The sequence below is a fragment of the Bicyclus anynana genome, chromosome 25 (assembly GCF_947172395.1).
Source record: "Bicyclus anynana chromosome 25, ilBicAnyn1.1, whole genome shotgun sequence".
Lineage (NCBI taxonomy): Eukaryota > Metazoa > Arthropoda > Insecta > Lepidoptera > Nymphalidae > Bicyclus > Bicyclus anynana.
The window spans coordinates 9,528,860-9,547,100 of NC_069107.1; the positions used below are offsets into that span (position 1 = coordinate 9,528,860).

General features: G+C 34.9%; 3 protein-coding genes across 5 annotated transcripts in view; 1 reads left to right on the top strand and 2 right to left on the bottom strand.

The window, feature by feature from the left end:
• The window catches only part of LOC112053965 (solute carrier family 12 member 9), a 45,356-nt gene extending 36,458 nt beyond the window's left edge, over positions 1 to 8,898 (bottom strand). Inside the window, exons 1-2 of one of the 3 annotated variants that reach the window (XM_052889227.1) lie at positions 8,602 to 8,898; positions 1,927 to 2,064 (exon numbers count right to left, since the gene is read on the bottom strand). In XM_052889227.1, the coding sequence (XP_052745187.1) occupies positions 1,927 to 2,047 (121 nt within the window). In that variant the 5' untranslated portion in view covers positions 2,048 to 2,064; positions 8,602 to 8,898. Of the gene's footprint in view, positions 1 to 400; positions 549 to 1,926; positions 2,065 to 5,457; positions 5,645 to 8,601 lie in introns of those variants that run through there. The other 2 variants (XM_052889226.1, XM_052889228.1) reach the window with 2 other exon arrangements.
• A 684-nt stretch (positions 8,899 to 9,582) lies between these two features.
• Positions 9,583 to 12,200, bottom strand: LOC112053989 (probable small nuclear ribonucleoprotein G). Its single transcript, XM_024093623.2, has 3 exons — positions 12,042 to 12,200; positions 11,707 to 11,854; positions 9,583 to 10,250 (listed from the first exon to the last, which is right to left on the bottom strand). The coding sequence occupies exons 1-3, from the start codon at positions 12,071 to 12,073 to the stop codon at positions 10,200 to 10,202; spliced, it is 231 nt and encodes a 76-aa protein (XP_023949391.1). The 5' UTR covers positions 12,074 to 12,200; the 3' UTR covers positions 9,583 to 10,199.
• Positions 12,201 to 12,851: 651 nt separating this feature from the next.
• Positions 12,852 to 18,241, top strand: part of LOC112053999 (uncharacterized) — a 140,831-nt gene continuing 135,441 nt past the window's right edge. The window contains exon 1 of the mRNA XM_052889435.1: positions 12,852 to 13,193. Within this exon, the coding sequence (XP_052745395.1) occupies positions 13,036 to 13,193 (158 nt within the window). The 5' untranslated portion in view covers positions 12,852 to 13,035. The remainder of the gene's footprint in view (positions 13,194 to 18,241) is intronic.

An 18,241-nucleotide genomic window follows, 5' to 3' on the forward strand; every position in this document is an offset into this window, starting at 1 on the left:
CAAGTCCAGGACACTGCTCGGTTTTCTCTCTGCTATACGATGGACCAGGCACCCGCGCGGTGAATCGTTGAAATGCAGATATTGCGTCTCTCTGATAATTTACTTGTTTTCACGTATTAACTAATTCATTGTTTACACATTTCAAGACAAAATGACGGACTATTACAGCAATTATTCCATGATTACGCTGTCATTTTCACCATCAAAGGCCATGGTTTCAATTCCTACAGTTGATCATGGGTTTTCCATTGTTTAAGTGGATATATAACACACATATTTTGAATATATAAAACACACATTATTGTTGTAAAATATCGAACCCAAACACACACTGAACCATAAAGATTAGTCACACCAACTAAAGTATTAAACAATGAGATGAATCACAAAAACAAGTCACCGCTAGTATCCTTGTCGCTCATCGCCGTGTTAACTGTGCCGCAGTTGGTGTCGTACTGATTCTGATAAGCTGTGCAATCCGCTCTGACCTCACGACAGATGTTTTTGCCACAACCTTGGAGTTATGTAGCACATTGACATAGCCGGCTCTTCCAACGAATTTTAACGAACTAACGAAAGCAGAACGATAATTTTGGAGCCCAATTTTGTATCACTAGCTGATTCCTCGCGGTTTCACCCTCGTAGATCCCCTTCACATGGGAATAAGGGAATAAATATAGCCTATATTCATCAGGGGTAATGTATTCTAATGGTGAAATAATTGTTCAAATCGGACCAGAAGTTTCGGAGCCTATTCAATGCAAACAAACAAACAATCGAATCTTTACTCTTTATATTCATATTTTCATTATGTGCTTCACACACGTAGAGACGTTAATAAAATTTTCAGGTATATGCAGATTTCCTCACGATGTTTTTCCTTCACCGTTCGAGACACTAAAATGCACATAACTGAAAAGTTGGAGGTGCATGCTCCGGATCGGATGGGAATCTGCGCGCTGCGAATCGAAGGCAGTGGTCATATCCACTGGGCTATTACGACTCAATAGCTTGCACATAGCAATAACCACCATCGCGATGTGTGCGACCAAGGCTTTAGCATTGCTCATACTTTATCCGAGAGCGTATACGTACCGAGTTAGAGGGGAATTCTATCCAAGATTAGATAAGAATATCTAGTCTGGGAAACAGAAGTGCATTATTTGTTTTGAGTGTCTTTGAAGGAATGTTTAATTTAATCAACTCGCTTATTTTCTTCTAAAGACACGAGCGATTTTTTTTGTTTTCAATCGAGGTCCTGGGTTCTCAGCTCAAGTTAATTTAGAATTTTATATTTTTTATCTATTTTTGTATCTAGTTTGGTGGTAAACCGACCGAACCGACCTACCGGCAATGACGTACCTACAAGCGATTTAGCGTTCCATACCGTTAGCACAAAAATTTCAATCTAATTTTACACTTGTTAAAACTTCTGAACAAAAATTGTTCAATTTTGAGGAAAGTTGCCAAATGTCATTGTATTGGCTTATTACATCAAGGTTGATGCAAAAACTTCGAGGTCAATCACAAGTCAATTGTATTTAAATTGTGGTTAATGCCATTTTGATAGACTGGCATTTTACTAATAGGTCTTATACACATATTTTTTTCAATGACTAGTTAGGTGCTAGACTTGACATGAGAGGTACATAAAAAAATACAATATTTTTTCAATGACAAATGTGTCATCGATGTTGTGACGATGCAATCAAAATGGCAGACTTTACACACATAGAGAATTAAGAAAATTCTCAGTTATGCAGGTTTCCTTACAATGATTTTTTGTATTTGAGACGTGATATTTAATTTCTTAAAATGCATAATTTACCTGGACCAGATTCGAAGTTACACCCTCCAAATAGAGAGGCAGAGGTCCACTGAACAGCAACTATAAACTTATAAAAAAAATATTATGGTATTTCTTACCATCTCCAGGTGGTCTAGGAGGTGAAGTTCTGCCAAACCGTAACCTTAACTTGTGTACCAATCCAGTTGTGGATGTGGAGTCATTCAAACTTGGTGAGAGTGGGTCCAAAGTATCAGCCATTTCTAATGGCTTCGTCCCTGGAAAATATAACAGAAATAGTTTACTATAATATTCAATTCAATTCAATTCTTCTTTATGGCTTTCATTTGTGCCAACTGGGCACTGTTTATCTCGCCAGTGTCGAGTAGATGGAGGAGGCACGATGGAGATTGTTCGGTGAAGGCTGACAAATTTAATTTTGAGAATCTACTAAATAGTTAATATTAAATGATATTATTTTGTTAGTTCTTAACCTAAAACAACACAAATAACATATATTAATAAACAAAATATATAAACAATATTACAATTTGATCTTATTACATTCTACATATTTACATAAAAATCTACAATATGGACTAAACACAAACATTAACAAACATTTAACACTTAAAGGACGAGGGACTTTTGGGGGAAGAACGTCATAGAGAGGATGAAGAAGTCTGGGACAGTTTAAAAGGAGATGAGTGACAGTGCCTTCATCCAAACCACACTCACAGATAGAGTTATCCCTAATCCGGAGCTTGTTTAGATGCACAGGTGTACATGAGTGACTAAGACGCAAACGGGAAATAGTTGTTAGAACCCAACGTTCAGTCATTTTTTGAAAGAAAAACCAGGGACGTCTTGGTATATTTGGCTGGATAGATGAATAATGTTTGCCTTTCACCAATTTTGATTCATTCCAGAAGGACTCCCAGGATCTATCCAGATAAGTTTTTGCCAGGGCAGTCAAGTCTTGTAAAGAATTTTCAAAATGTTCAAGGGAGCCAGTTAGCACAGCAGCTTTTGCATATGAATCAACAGTCTCATTTCCTGGGATTCCGGAGTGACTTGGGATCCAAACAAGCAAGATGGATAATCCTCTTTGATAACTTGACAGCAGAGCTTGCCTGATCTTTAAGATAATGTGAAATCTTGATTTGCTTTTGAATGGGTTTTCTTTAATGGACAATAAACAACTTAAAGAGTCTGTAAAAATAACCGTCTGTTGAATGTTATGGGACTGTGCAAACAGGACTGCTTCCAATATAGCAGTGGCTTCTCCTGTGAACACTAGTAAGCGCAGTGTTGGCCGACCCCCCACCAAATGGACTGACGACATCAAGCGAGTCGCAGGGATTCGCTGGATGCAGGTGGCTCAGTATCGTGATGTTTGGAAGTCCCTACAAAAGGCCTATATCCTGCAGTGGACGTCCATCGGCTGATATGATGATGATGATGATGAATATTACAAAAATTTTAAAAAGTAATAGCTATTGACAAAACTCCTTTGGTTAACTACTGCAATGTTTCAGCTAACTGGTAATGTTGATGTATTTCTTTTTGATTTGAGTTTGGTTGCCAGTCTTTTTTTTGTGTTTACCTTTTTTTGCAATGAAACCTGATGGGAGACATTGGTTGTGGCTAGATACCACCCTACCGGCAAAGACGTACCGCCAAGCGATTTAGTGTTCCGGTACCTACAATGTCGTGTAGAAACTGAAAGGGGTGTGGTTTTCATCCACCTAACAAGTTAGCCTACTTCCATCTTAACTTCCATCATCAACTACCATCAGATGAGATTGTAGTCAAGGTCTAATATAATAATAATAATAAATAAAGTTCAGTTACATCTATCATCAGTAATCAGTTGCTCGATTATAAACTGAATTTTTATAGCAGAGAATGTTTTGTGGTAAAATTACAACTCAATACTTGTATGATAGAGGGGCTGCACTCAACACTCAACAATGAGATGTCATAGGTGAGATCCCCACCCTGTATGTGTATTGTCGTACCCACTCCTAATACAGTCTTTCCCAACTAGTTGGAGGGGAATGAGAATATTGATTATATTTAAAAAGATAAGGCAAATATCCTTTTAAAAAAAAATTGTTAAATCATTAATCAGCAATTACTCAATCACTAATTATAACATTTACATAAACAATTTAATTACTAATCAAACAGCTTGTACAACTGCCGCTGCCAGTACTAATACTCTTATCTGAATGCAATGAATCATGTAAAACAACATATGACTGTTATTTATTTATTCATGATAGCAGACAATTCATTATAATAAAGATGAACTTTACTATTAGCAGATTATTAAATGGATCAATACAGCATGTAATGTCGAAATACTACATCCTCAAATGCGAGTATAAAAAGTATTTGGTTATTGGTTTATTACATACTTCTCATTGGCTATAAAATCAAATTACAAGCAGAACACCAATAAAGAATGTGGTAAAAACAGGAAGTTTTTCCTTTTGACAGCTTCCATTGTGTAAACTGCATGAACAGTTAAACTAATAAACAGGAAAAATCATGTATGTATTGTTCCCTTTTAAAAATCCTAAATAAAATCACACTATGAAGTCACATGTGTTATCATATAACCATATAATAGTGTTAAGTCAAACATTATTACACCTACCACATTTATAAACATGGATTATGTGGTAATCTATTATTTCAAGTTCATTTTACTTTGAAGAATATTGAGGTTTACATCTTTATCTATGTTTATAATTATGACCATAAGGCTCAGTTTCACCACCTTCTGCAAGGTGTCTAATAGCTCATTCACAAGTTTTGCCTTTATCATTTCACATACAGTAAAACTCAGACAAAACTTTCGGTTAGATTATTCAACACACGGCTGTAATACTGGCAATGGTTAGCTGCCTTTTTTGAATGATTGATAACAAAAGTGGGCGGATTAAATGTACATAATTTTAAATCTGGCATACAATACTCAGCATTTTAATAATTTTTTACATTTGAAGATAGAACAAATAGAAGAACACTATTTATGACTACCTCTATAGATTTACAATTACTACAGGGCTGGACCTCCCTTTTTATATATGTAGGGGAAGATATAGAGCTTAGACCATGACTCCAATGCAGGTTGGCAGGTTTAGGATTAATTATAAGATGTTAATAACGAGACTGATGGCTTTTTTTACTATATATTATGACCTAACAAATGTACTAACTATAATTATTGCAGTTTGTTTCTATGCGGTTGAATTAGGTGCTAGAGGATTACCAGCAAAAAGGATTATCAGCCTCACTAAAACAGCAAGTTCTATATTAGAACGGGTATCTAAAGCTGCTCTAGTAGGCTTAACAATTTGGCTAGGCAGGGAGAACAACACGAGCGGTGAAGGGGATTGTTAGAATTCCGGGGATCTGCTCTGGTTTTTCTCTCTGCCACACGATGGACCTAGCACCCACATGATGAATCCATGGAATGCTAAGATATTTTGTCTCTGTCTCCAAGCCACTGGTATGTAACACCACTAGCTTCCTGACATCAGACTGAGAATTTATTCAGACAATGACTTGTAATAAGAGCTAAATATTTTACAAGACCCAAGACCTAGTAATATGAAGCCAATAAGGCGGAAAAACATAGTAATAGTTTAAAAACTCACTCAAATGTATGTCTTCCATAATTTAAACCTCCATTAGACACAACATAGATGTATGTTATTATAAAACTTAATTCAATTTTATTGCTATGAACAAAAGGAAATTCTTAGATATCATAAAAAGATTTCAATTACAAAAACACTTCCGTGTAATTTCTTTGTGGTGTAACTAAAAGGATTATGGAGAACGTAATAAAACAAGATCTATATAACTAACTATAGTCAGATCGGGTAGGTATTTTAAACAATGTAAATAAACAAAAACAGCTGACTCAGGGGTGCTCAACATTTTACTACAGCATTATTTACGAATATTGTCATGAAATAAAACTTCCTTTGATAACCAATATTTTTTTTATTCTATATTCCTATATCCTGTTATTTATCTAACAGATAATGTTTCACTTATATTCAGGGTTCCGTAGTCAATAAAGAACCCTTATAGTTTTGTTTTTTATTATGTATAAGCAAGCATAAGGTATCCTCGACATATTTAAACACATTAATCAAAACGGTTTTCTCGGAGGACGATAAGGGTGATAGCTTCGTACGTTTCTTTTTTGGTGACGGAAACGATAGCAATGCGGAATAACTGCTCCGGCTAGTACCAGGCTCCGCTTCACTCATTTTCGTACTAAACTAAATAAAATTAATAAATTAATTAATTAAACAAATAAAAAACCCGACTGCCTATATGATACAAAAACTGAAAAGAAAAAAAACAAGTTCAGTCCAGAAGTGTAGAAAAAAATTAGAAAACAGTCGGGATCTATTATATTGAATATAATGATTTACGTCTACATTTTTTAATAGGTCCCCACTTTAGTTTAATCAGTTTTTGTATCATTTATGCAGTCGGGTTATTCGTTTATTTAATTATTTTATTTCATAATTTTTAGTTAGATAGATGGTGAATTTCGGATTTATTTGTTACGTTTGTTACAAAGTACGATAGTGTATACCTATGTCCAATCGAGGATAAGTAAATATTCAAAAAAATCTACGGAACCCTCGGTGGGCGAATCCGACTCGCACATGTCGAGTTTTATAATCAATATATTTAATTTAGTCTATTTAAGGTATTTTATAACTACACTTCATAAACCTTATAGTCGTCCGCCTCGCGTATTATGTATATACAATTAATAAATAACGTTTTTCTAATTGTAGTTTTTTTTTGGCCATTATATACCATTTTGAAATTCTCACAAAAAGCCCTTGAATTTGATTCCCTTGTTGCAATATTAAAAAAAAAATCACCTCGATTCTATAGCATCTCACAGTCGTCTTGTTGGTTTTTTTTTAATTTCACCTATCTAAGAACACTTGGGTTATTAAAACAAATCTAAGGATATCTGAATTACGTAAATCCGTTCAGCGGTTTCGAAGATATGAGGTAATAAATAATACATACAAGATACGCGCGAAAAACAAACAACAAATAAACAATAATTAACAACAACAACGAAACGAGAACAAAACGAAATAATAAAAATTACAAAGGAAGAAAATACGCCCAACAGTCTGGATTTAGTTAACGAATACTGTGAGGTAGGAGTATTAGTCACAGACAACAAATAAAGTAGTGTTTTGTGCTGTGAAGTGTGTGTGTGTGAAATGTCAAATCTTCTTTCACTTAATAACACAAAATCAAAAAATTAATCATAGTATAGGGTATTTCTGCAATAAATGAAAGGTAAAATTCACATTAAAATAAAAGAAAACATCTTCTTTTGATATGAAAATACGACATTTATAAAAATTATTAAAGTTATTATTTAATTTTATAAATGCACATTTAATACCCATAAAACTCAATATCTTTATTTTTCATAATGGTTTGTGACTCATGTCTGCTTGGGTTCTTTTTATGTCGTTTGTATTGTTTTTGTGCAAACTCTATATATTTAACATAGAGGAATTAGAAATGGAAATGCATCGCACCCAAATGCAGCAACAAAATTGTCTGTCGTTTTTTGAAAGGGACGAGGTAAACTCAGTCATTGAAAATATTTAACAAGAATAAATAATAAAATATTTAACAAGAATAATATAATCTGTACACAGAACGTTAAATTAATGGATTGATGTTCTGTTCGTTCGTTCGTTAGAAGAATAGAATCGATTTTTCTTTTAGATATTGTTTTTATTACAAATTTATTATAAATTATAATTATGTTTTTGACGACCTCCGTGGCGCACTGGTACGCGCGGTGGATTTACAAGACGGAGGACCTAGGTTCGATCCCCGGCTGGGCCGATTGAGAATTTCTTAATTGTGCCAGGTCTGGCTGGTTACCACCCTACCTACAAAACGTATCGCTAAGCGATTTAGCGTTCCGGTATGATGTCGTGTAGAAATCATACCATCCATCTTAGATTGCATCATCACTTCACTCACATCAGGTGAGACTGAAATCAAGGGCTAACATGTAAAGAATAACAAAAATAAAATAGAAATATTTTCAAATTGAACGTCACGTCATCTTTTACTGAATTAGAAGTTGTTGGCCGTTTTTTATGCCATTGAACTACTTACTACACAAACCGGAATATTTAGGGAGTTTTTTAGACGACGAAAACGATTACAACAATGAAACATCGATACAATCGAACAATCTAACGCGTTTGTTAGTTTTTTTACACGCGTTAGCCGCTCAACTATCCCAGTCGATTTTACAAACACTTCTAAATGCCCCGCTCTATATAGATATATCGTTGATTCTTTGACAGAGAGGTAACGTCTTGCGAGGTAGGTCCTTCTATTATTGGTCCGAGATAATTAATTTATTGTTTGTGAATCCGGGCTCAAAAGGGTTAGAACCCAGAGCCGTAAAGCTTATTATTAAAAATACAATGTATGTGAATCGAAACGAAAAGTGTCGCCCTAAAAGAACCTTTTTGAGAAGTGATATGGTTGTGTAAAAAGCCTAAAGTTGTGGACTATAATAACTATAAGGTAGAATGACCTCATCCTAACATTACATTAGAAAAGAAGTATGTAGGAGGCTGAGATTGCATATAATTATTGCGAGATTCCTAATCAGCCTACTCACATAAACAACTGACAAATCACAAAACAAAAAAAAAACTGTTTGTAAGTGTAACGGTGTTTTATTTATTAATAACCAAAACTTTATAACTTACGTTGAAATGTAGGTCACTTGATATTCCTTGGTAAATATAATTTTAGGGGTTCTCTTTTAGAGTTTATTTTCTTGCATTATTTCGTCATTAATTTTAAATAAATATCACCATTCACATTCACAAGTTGATTTTTAGAACAATTTTAAAATTCCTTTGTTGATAAATTATTTAATTGACATCTGTCATTTGAAACTGACATTAGATTGAAATGACATTTATGTAGGTGTTTCAAGTTTAGAAAAATATTATATCTAAGGCTTTGTCCGTACTAGCAACATAAATTCACACTATTAATTCCATAGAGGTACTTTGTGGATTCGGCGTGCGTGCATGTTGCATGAATCTACTAAACCGATTTTGAAAATTCTTTTACCACTACTAAGCTCAGTTTTTTGTGAATGTCATGATAGGATATATTTTATCCCCCTATTCTCAAGGGAATTACGCGGGCCATCAGCTATTATTTAATATAATTAAGAGAATACTCTTGATACTAAATTGTCAGACTATACGTATATGTATTGATGCGTATCGTATCCTGATGAAGTTGCCGCGGTACTGCAGCGCGTCGGGCATGTTCGCGATGGCCAGAGTACCGGACTTCTTCGCGATCATCCGATCGCGAATCGCAAATTTTTGGTACCGTTTGCGATCCTCGAAAAATGAGATTCTCACCACGCTGGCTGAGTGTCTGGACTGCTCAATCGATAAACATTGGCTTTCAGTGCACCAAGAGCCTAATAGAAAGTAGCAGAACATACGAATATGTATAGATAATACCTATACTAGTTAGACAATTAAATTAGGTAATGTCAATTTTAATTACTATTTTTACTATTTTTGTATTGTTATTATTATTGTTTGTTTTACACTGGGTTTTTACCTTTAAATAAACTATTATTATTATTATTATTATACCCACAATTATTCATCATCAAAGTAAAAATCAGCTTACAAATAAAATAATGAAAACAAAATCAGTTAAATGAAATCTTACTTTAATAATATTGTTATCACACATGAGAAATAGTTCCAGACTTGGTTTTTATTACCAGTTATTATTAAATATTACTAAATTCAGAACAAAATTTCTTTTTTTTACAGCTAATGTTGAACTTCACTGGAATACAATTTGCTCAATACAATAAAACTTTTGGTTTCAATTCTCAGTACACCAATGTTACATTAAGAACTATTAGAAACACCTGTATCGAGTTCAGAGTTACTAAGCTGAAGTGACAGTGGACGGGCACAGGGTTCAAAGAGCCTATGGTCTCTGACCAAGGTGCAAGAACGGTGACCCTGAACTTGATAGCACAGTGTTAGCACGACCATCCATTAGGTGGACAAATAAATTATCCGCTGGATATAGGCAGCTGGAGATATGTTTTTTGTTCTTACAAGAGGCATATGTCTAGCAGCGGAGTTCACAAACAGTAATACCCAAATAAAAATTACAATCTAATTATCAAAATTACAGAATTTAGCTATGTGTTATCAGTTACTTAGTTAATTTTATTTCAAAAACAGGAGTTGAAAGTGTCTGATACAGTTGTATTAACATTAAATCTTAACTTAAGGAATGAAACTATGCTATACTATATCCTATCTAGTGACTCCAACATAATGATGCTGTTTCCACGAATGACCTGCAAGAAATAAAACAATGTCTTAACAGAATCATATATTTTTTAACACATTCACTGCAGTACGAGGTCAATTTACCTTGTGCCGCAGTAGAAAAGGATTTTAGGGTCTTCAAGAGTTACGAGGTCGATAAACCTCGTTCTGCACCACAGAATGTTTTAGTACGAGGTCCAAAAACCTCATACCGCACCAGGGGAAAGTACAGTACAATCAGTGCCGCAACGAATGTGTTAAACAACTGGTTGATACCTTCTGATGCAAAACCATTCAAATGAGAATTTTAGCAAAGCTATTAAGATACTGTCATGCAGGTTACAGACCTTCAGTTTTGACTGTACAGTACTCTAATCAAAATCATTATAAAAAAAGTAGTTCTCAATTTGGCTTAAAATAATGGAACAATTGTACAGTTAAAACTGAATGTGTGTAGCCCATATAAGTCTACACATAGGGAAAGCCAAACTTTCATTACACTCTAATACATAAATAGTTTAGGATTATAATATAGAGGACAAATATATATTTTAATTTTTGATGTAAAACATTTTATTTTGCAAATACAAATGAAATTTAGCATTACACTCAATTTATGTAAATTATATTATATAATTTATATAAAAATGAATTCTTATTTCCCTTGGTCATGCCATAACCTTGTGTTTTTCAGATAGCATGGGTATGGTGACAGTTGCTTGTAAGACATACATGACAAGACATGTTCATAATACATACTTATCGTAAATCACATCATACATGCCTACTATACTTGTATATTAATAAGAAAAATTCTTAATAAAACAATTCACACACATATTACTTTTACAAAAGTACATCAGGTGCAGAGTCGAATCAGCCGTAGAAAGGATCATATTTTGCTACCGCATCAAAGGACTTGTCTCGGTAAGAGACATATAAAATTTGAAGGCGTGCAAATTTATAATAAATTACCAGTGGATGTGAAGAATGCCAAATCGTTAAACACATTTAAAACTAAATTAAGAAAATATATACAGTGGTATTACCACTAACACTTACACTGTGGTAACGATTTCGCACCGAACATCGTAAATTTCTGTAGGTAGAACGAAAAAAATTGTTTGCATACAGCTGACTGTAAAATAGTTAATAAGATTTATTTATAGTTGTTTCTCTGTAAGTGAATGTAAATTCTTTAAGAGAAATAAAGATTCTTTGACCACAAATCATGGCAAACTTTCAAGAGTGAAACAAACTGTCATCCGCACCATCCTACATGAAACAAACTGTAGGAACAACTTAATCAAATTCATATAACTTTTCTAACTTTCCGGCAGTGGAAGATAATGTTGATTTAGATTGACTTCAACTGATGCTAGTTTGATACCAACATTCCAGAATGAGATATATAGGTAAATCCACAGTGTAAGGTATAGCCACAGCCTACAGTTTACAGTAAAATACAAAGTAATGTGTACATACCACCATGCCAATATTATTACGTTGTCCGTCCTTGCATTCCTCCACGGATTCATCGAGAACCAAATTCATAAAAGGATCGAAACCCCGCAGAACGCCTGTGACCGCTCTACCGGCATTGAGTTTGATGGAAAGTTTCTTGTCCATGAACCTGGAGTGTAAATAAATAAAGTGATATTTTTACTTACATTTAGTAATTTATGCCGTGACCTATACGTCAATGATATTAACTTGTACTTTTATTAGAAAATGAAAAATCAACTTTTAGGTTATGAATGACGCGGGACGCCAAATGCACATACTAATTGTTAAATTGTGCTAACAAAAGGTAAACTTACTTTTTCAATTCTGGAGGATGAGCTTTCGACATTGTGGTTTTTAAAAGATGTACCTATTTGTTGTTATCAATGAAAATGAAGTATTTTGATTTTACAAAACACAATGAATGACGGTGACGCTTCTTCAAGAAACTTGAGCACCATAGACTAAAAAAGATCTAGACAAAAACAGATTACCAGAAATCTGTGAAATCAGAATATAAAAGTCATAGACAACTAGAAAATAGTGATTTTATAAAAATAAAAGCAAACATAGCAGAGATATTAATGAAAGACTTTGTTAAAAAAATGCTAATGAACCGAACTAGGAATACAAGAAAGTACCAAACTTGGATATAATTATAAAAGTCATAAATTGCTGAGACTTAGCAGAAACCGGCGCTTTTATTAATTTCTAAACGAATTTTCTAAGAAACCATTTTAGTTAAAAAAATTTGACGTTACTGTTTTTAACATTAGACTTTTGTTTTATTTTTCCTAACGTTCTTATATACAGTCTCCAAATTAACTTTAATAAATTCGGATTCTTTATTTATAATACTTCAAGAGTGAAATCTGGCTGTTATTTTTCAAGATAATTTAGCAATTTTTTAATTCCATAGATTAAGGATAGGTCTCGCGCCGCTAATTATTATTTTTTTACAGATAGAGAAAACAAATGACCGTGGAGCAGTTAATTTGAAGTTGCCATACCAAAATTACTTCCAACGTTATAATACAGCAAAACTGAAAGAGTTCATTTAAAGGTATGTGTTTCTTGTAGACTAGTAGAACATTAAAATTAGTCGTGTAATAGTCATTCATATCTCATACGTATATCTATGTAACAATCAACAATAGCAACAAGTAGACAGCTGGGAGGATGGATGCTGTAAAGATATTCATCCTTTTTCATATAAATTATCACGCTTTGTTGTGCTAATATGTATCTATGATATTTCATAGCATTAATCGCAGTTAAGTGAGAAGTTTGTGCTTGTGATACTGTTCAAAAATGGATGAATCTGGTATTGATATGGGATACGATCTCGCTTCGTTGTTGACGAACGATTTTAATATTGACCAGAAGATTTTGGACGAGATGACTGCTTCTCAGCATCAGGATTTCATGTTCTACGAGCTGAAGTCGAAGGCAGTGCCAGTCACCGAAAGGTAAGAAATTTTACCCATGTAACAAATAGTTGAACAAGTTTTCAGTTTTCGCGAATATTTATAGCATGACTTTTTTATACGTATGAGGAACAATTTCACCAGAGTAGGAGCGCCCGCGACCCTGAAAACGACTTGGCAAAGCCCCCAAATTCGTTATGTTTATGTCCAGTATAGAACTTAACCTGCGAACATTCCTTGGCTGCGTTTAGATCATCAATTTCACTTTTCATTTTTTTTGATCAACTATAAACAAGCGTGGATCGTTTATAATAATTTATCGGACAGGTTTGCAATTATTTAATACCCATCAATAATATAAGATAATATATAATCAAAATTTAATTTGGAATGATCGAATTTTCGCGCCTTTTTTGTTCTACTTAACTTTTATAGGTACGGACTACGGAGTTTATTCAATGTTTTGTTCTTGATAGGTTATGATTGTAAACAAGTTTGTAATGAATTTTTCTAATTTTCGAAGGAATCACCTAAAGAGCCAGAATCCATTTAGTGCTACTTTCAAAATTGACCTCCTTTTTCATTTGAACCGAGTGTTGTATAAAGCGTCTTGAGTCTCGACACTCATTTTTTAATTTGGCTTGTGTCAAGTCTAAGATCTATAGCGATAAGGCAGACAACAACTAATAACAATAATAAAGTCCATTGGTCGCGAAAGCCGTAAAATTGTAGCCTTAATTTGGACTTGTTAGCGAGCTGGGTTGGTTTATTTTTTCGCATCATTCTGGGACCATGCACGAATCGATGTCTTGCAAATGCGTCGCCGAGTTGATTTATTTGATGCTTCAGTGTTATTAATCAATTCGGTCCACTTGAGCTTTGTTAGGATGCTAGGCGACCGGAGTCGAGTTGTTGTTATGCAAGCGTTATCACGTGAATGAATCTCGATTATTTTCCTTGAACCGCGCGACATCTCCAATAACTTGTAATGTCTTAGATAACTTGCTACCCTTTCTGCGAACTGACTAATTATGTCACAATTCAATACAATATTAACTATCACAATTCTCCATAATCTTATCCCCTTTCCTATAAAGAATGTAGATGATAGATATGAGATGTAGCCCCTGTAGTGGATTATTAAAATACGCCGATGAATACCATAATTCTGATTTTTGATTATTTCACTTCCGTTTTATATTTTCAATAGGTATCTTCTTTTTAAATCCTGTATTAGATAAAGGCATGACAATGGAAATGGGTAAAGGAGATGTGATGAGATGATGGCATATCTTAGTGTGTCTCTATGGCAAGAGACACATTAAGTTAAGAGATATTGTGAATGTTCTTCCAGCTTCAGTGTTTTCTGACAACTACTTTTTGTGAACATTTGCATCAAGAGTGATAAGACATCATAGAGGCAAGAGCTCCTCAATCATTTCTTGACATCGGGCATGATTGTAATTACGAGTATGCGCAAGTATAAAAAGAAAAAAATAAACCCAAACTTTAAATTAATTTACAAATATTTTGCAATACGTATTATGGGGATTTTTGTTGCATTAGAGGGAACAAAAATTCAATTGGTCTAGCCTAGCCGTTTTCGAGTTTTAGGGTTTTACTGAATAGTAAATAATTATACAAATGTATTAAGAAAATATTTAAAACTGCTAATCAATAATATATGTGCTTATTATAATATTATATTATAAACATAGTTAGCGAATGTTTACGTTATTTTCACGAGTAATCGTCTCAGTAGTTATTAATTGCTTTAATTGGAGGACCAATGGTTATTCTAATTTTTATTATTGTAGTTTGTTTTATATGCCGATTTATAGTTATTTTTATTACACATGCTTCTGTTTGTAACATGCATTATTTATATCAATATTGCTGATAACATATCACAAAAATTTGGCGCTCCTTATTCTATTATATATTATAATTGCTTCTCATTGTCGTATTGTAGTAATTCTGAATGCTTTCGCTTGGGTGCCACCAAACATAATTTGCTTATTGCTGCATTTGTTTTTATATCTTGGAAATAACATTTATCGTCATTTTGAAAATAATAAATAACATAAAAAATATAACTTTCTTTTACTAATTACCCTTTTAACCACCATACATTTATTTATTGAAACTCGCTAAACTTCTAGTCCGCTCTGAACACGAAGCGCGCAGGGCTGTGGCGAAGAGTTCATGCAATCCGATTTCCGCCGGGTTACCTTTAAAAATCCATGCATATTCATTGTTGTACTCGATATAATATGAGAAACCAGAGTTTGCTATATGAATTTCATGCTAATTGAATTTCCTTTTCTCTGGGACGGCTTACCTTTATCTAAATTCCATTCTTCGCCACTGCTGCGCAGTATACAAAGCCATAATTCAGCGGGTCTATTATTCTTGTGAATTTTGTCGTATTGCAACTTCGGAGCGTACTAAAGTTTGGCGTGGACTACAGCACCCTACTCATAATATCGAACTGATATTTGCAAGGATTTTCATACAAAGTAATTAAATTCCTGGGGTTTTATTAAGTATATAAAAGGACATTCATAATATGTATATACGCTTTGTGGGCCGGTGCAGCTATAAGCCGAAGCACAACACAGCGTATTATTGACACCATTGATACGCCAGTTGAAGATCTAGATGCTCGAAAAACATTCTTTACGATTCGAGGCTTGCAACTATCAATCCCAACGCCGATTGTAGATCTACCCGGAAAACGTCCTTTACGTTCCTGATGATGACATAACGAGCGATAACGCTTCCCAAAACACAAGCTATACAGAGTCTTTGCCGGCGAAGACGAGGTCCCTGATATCTGAAGTCACTTATACACTGAGCCCAAATCACTTTTCCAGAAAGGCCTTTTAAGCCGAAGTCCGAGACTACGAGGAAACGCTCTCAGAGAGTAGTTCCGCCCATCTCTTCTGCTTCTGCCTTCGGGCACCATCAGGCGATGCTTTTGCGCTCGCCCAATTCCTCCGGTGACGCCGCTGAGGTCCCATTAAAAAGACTCTCAGTATCAGACTCGAACTTAAGAGAGAACTCGGACTCAATTGTGTGGTCTATGGAAAAGTTGTACGTTTATTTTTTTTATATTATTATATACCTACGTCACGATATCTATGAACTGGTACAATAAAAAATTAGCACATACAATGATATTTGTATTTATTTTTTTATTTAACAACTCGAAGCATCTTAGCACTCGTCGAAGCACTAATTAGTTGTGATCACCGATTCTTGTTACGCGTTACTAACAAGGGCTGACGATTCAAATTTGGATAACGGCAAATGGAAAATTTGTTAGACATGCTCTTACAAAGTATACTTCATACAATCTACTCATCATTATCATAGCCGATGGACGTCCACTGCAGGACATAGGCCTTTTGTAGGGACTTCCAAACATCACTGAGCCACCTGCATCCAGCGAATCCCTGCGACTCGCTTGAAGTCGTCAATCCACCCAGTGGGGGGTCGACCAACACTGCGCTTACTAGTGCGGGGTCGCCATTCAAGCACTTTGGGACCCCAACGTCCATCGGCTCTTCAAACTATATGCCCCGCCCAACGAGTTGCGAAGCTGAAGTGGCAATCATTTCAGCTTCGCAACTCGTTGAGCTATGTCGGTGACTTTGGTTCTTCTGCGGATCTCCTCATTTTTGATTCGATCACGCAGAAATACTCCTAAGATAGCTCGTTCCATCGCCCGCTGTGTGACTCTGAGCTTTCTTATGAGGCCCATAGTTAGCGACCAAGTCTCAGAACAATAGGTCATCACTGGCAACACGCACTGTTTAACCATGTACGCAGGAGATATTATAGTGCACAAGTGTGCGCGCAAGCACAGGTGCACTCTCTCTTCCCTCACTCTCGAAATCCGATGGGACGGCAAACCGACACGACCAGTAAGAGATCAGGCGCAGGTCCGACGGCTTTACGTGCTTTCCGAGACACGGGGCTGTACTAACACCGCGAACTTCCCAACTCCAGGCTGTTATTAAAATTTTTCTTTTCTTGTAAGAAAAATCCCAATAACCTATTTTTTTGTTGGCCTGACCCGGGATTCGATCCCTGGACCTCATTGTCCGTAGCTGAACCAGTTAACCACGTGACCAATGAGGTTACTTGTTACTATATTGTGTATGTATACGCACTGCGTCAAAAACGTTTAAAAAACCTTCAGCTACCCTTCGTAACAGTCCAGTGCATTCTTTGATCAAAAGTTTTATGCACGTGACGTAGACTTCATACAGTCTACTATCTATACTAGCTGACGCAGTGTGGTTTCACCCGAGTGATTCCCGTTCCCGTAGTAATACGTGGTTAGTATGTAACCTATAGTCTTCCTCGATAAATGGGCTATCTAACACTGAAAGAATTTTTCTAATCAGACCAGTAGATCCTGAGATTAGCGCCTTTAAGCAAACAAACTCTTCAGCTTTATAATATTAGTATAGATTATACTGGTACTATGTAGTACGTTGGTATTTTTTTTTTTAAGAAATCCACGGTTTGTATCAGTAGTCCTTCGTGGTTATACTTGATTGTACATTTAATAAAATAATATATATATTTTTTTAATATGACTAATATTACCATTTGGAGGAAAATGGTAATATTAGTCATATTAGGAGTGGTTATGACAATAGACCAACGGGGCAGGGATAGAACCACCACCACTCGGTGATGAGTCCAACCGCTCTTACCGTTGAGCTATTGAGGCTATAAATTATGTGTACGACTAGCTGATGCCCCGCCCCGCGGTTTCACTCTCGTAGTTCCCATTCCCATGGGAATACGGAGATATAATATAGCCTATGACACTCACAAATAATGTGGCTTTTTAGTAGTAAAAAAGTTTTAAGATCGCTAGTAGATCCAGATATAATACCCCTTACAATACCACAATCTTTACCTCTTTATAATATTAGTATACATTTACTCGTAGGATCTATGAAATTTAAAAATCGCTGTTAATGTAAATTCGCACAGTTCAATTAGAAAAATTTGTTGAATAATAATTACTTTTCTCTATTTACTCTGTACACAGGCCTTATCAGCATCTG

Coding starts and splice junctions, on each gene's coding strand:
- LOC112053989 (XM_024093623.2), bottom strand. CDS start 12,073: ATGTCGAAAGCTCATCCTCCAGAATTGAAAAA. Junction 11,855..12,041: donor CATCCTCCAGAATTGAAAAA/GTAAGTTTACCT, acceptor TTTACACTCCAG/GTTCATGGACAAGAAACTTT. Junction 10,251..11,706: donor GTAATAATATTGGCATGGTG/GTATGTACACAT, acceptor TATTTCTTGCAG/GTCATTCGTGGAAACAGCAT.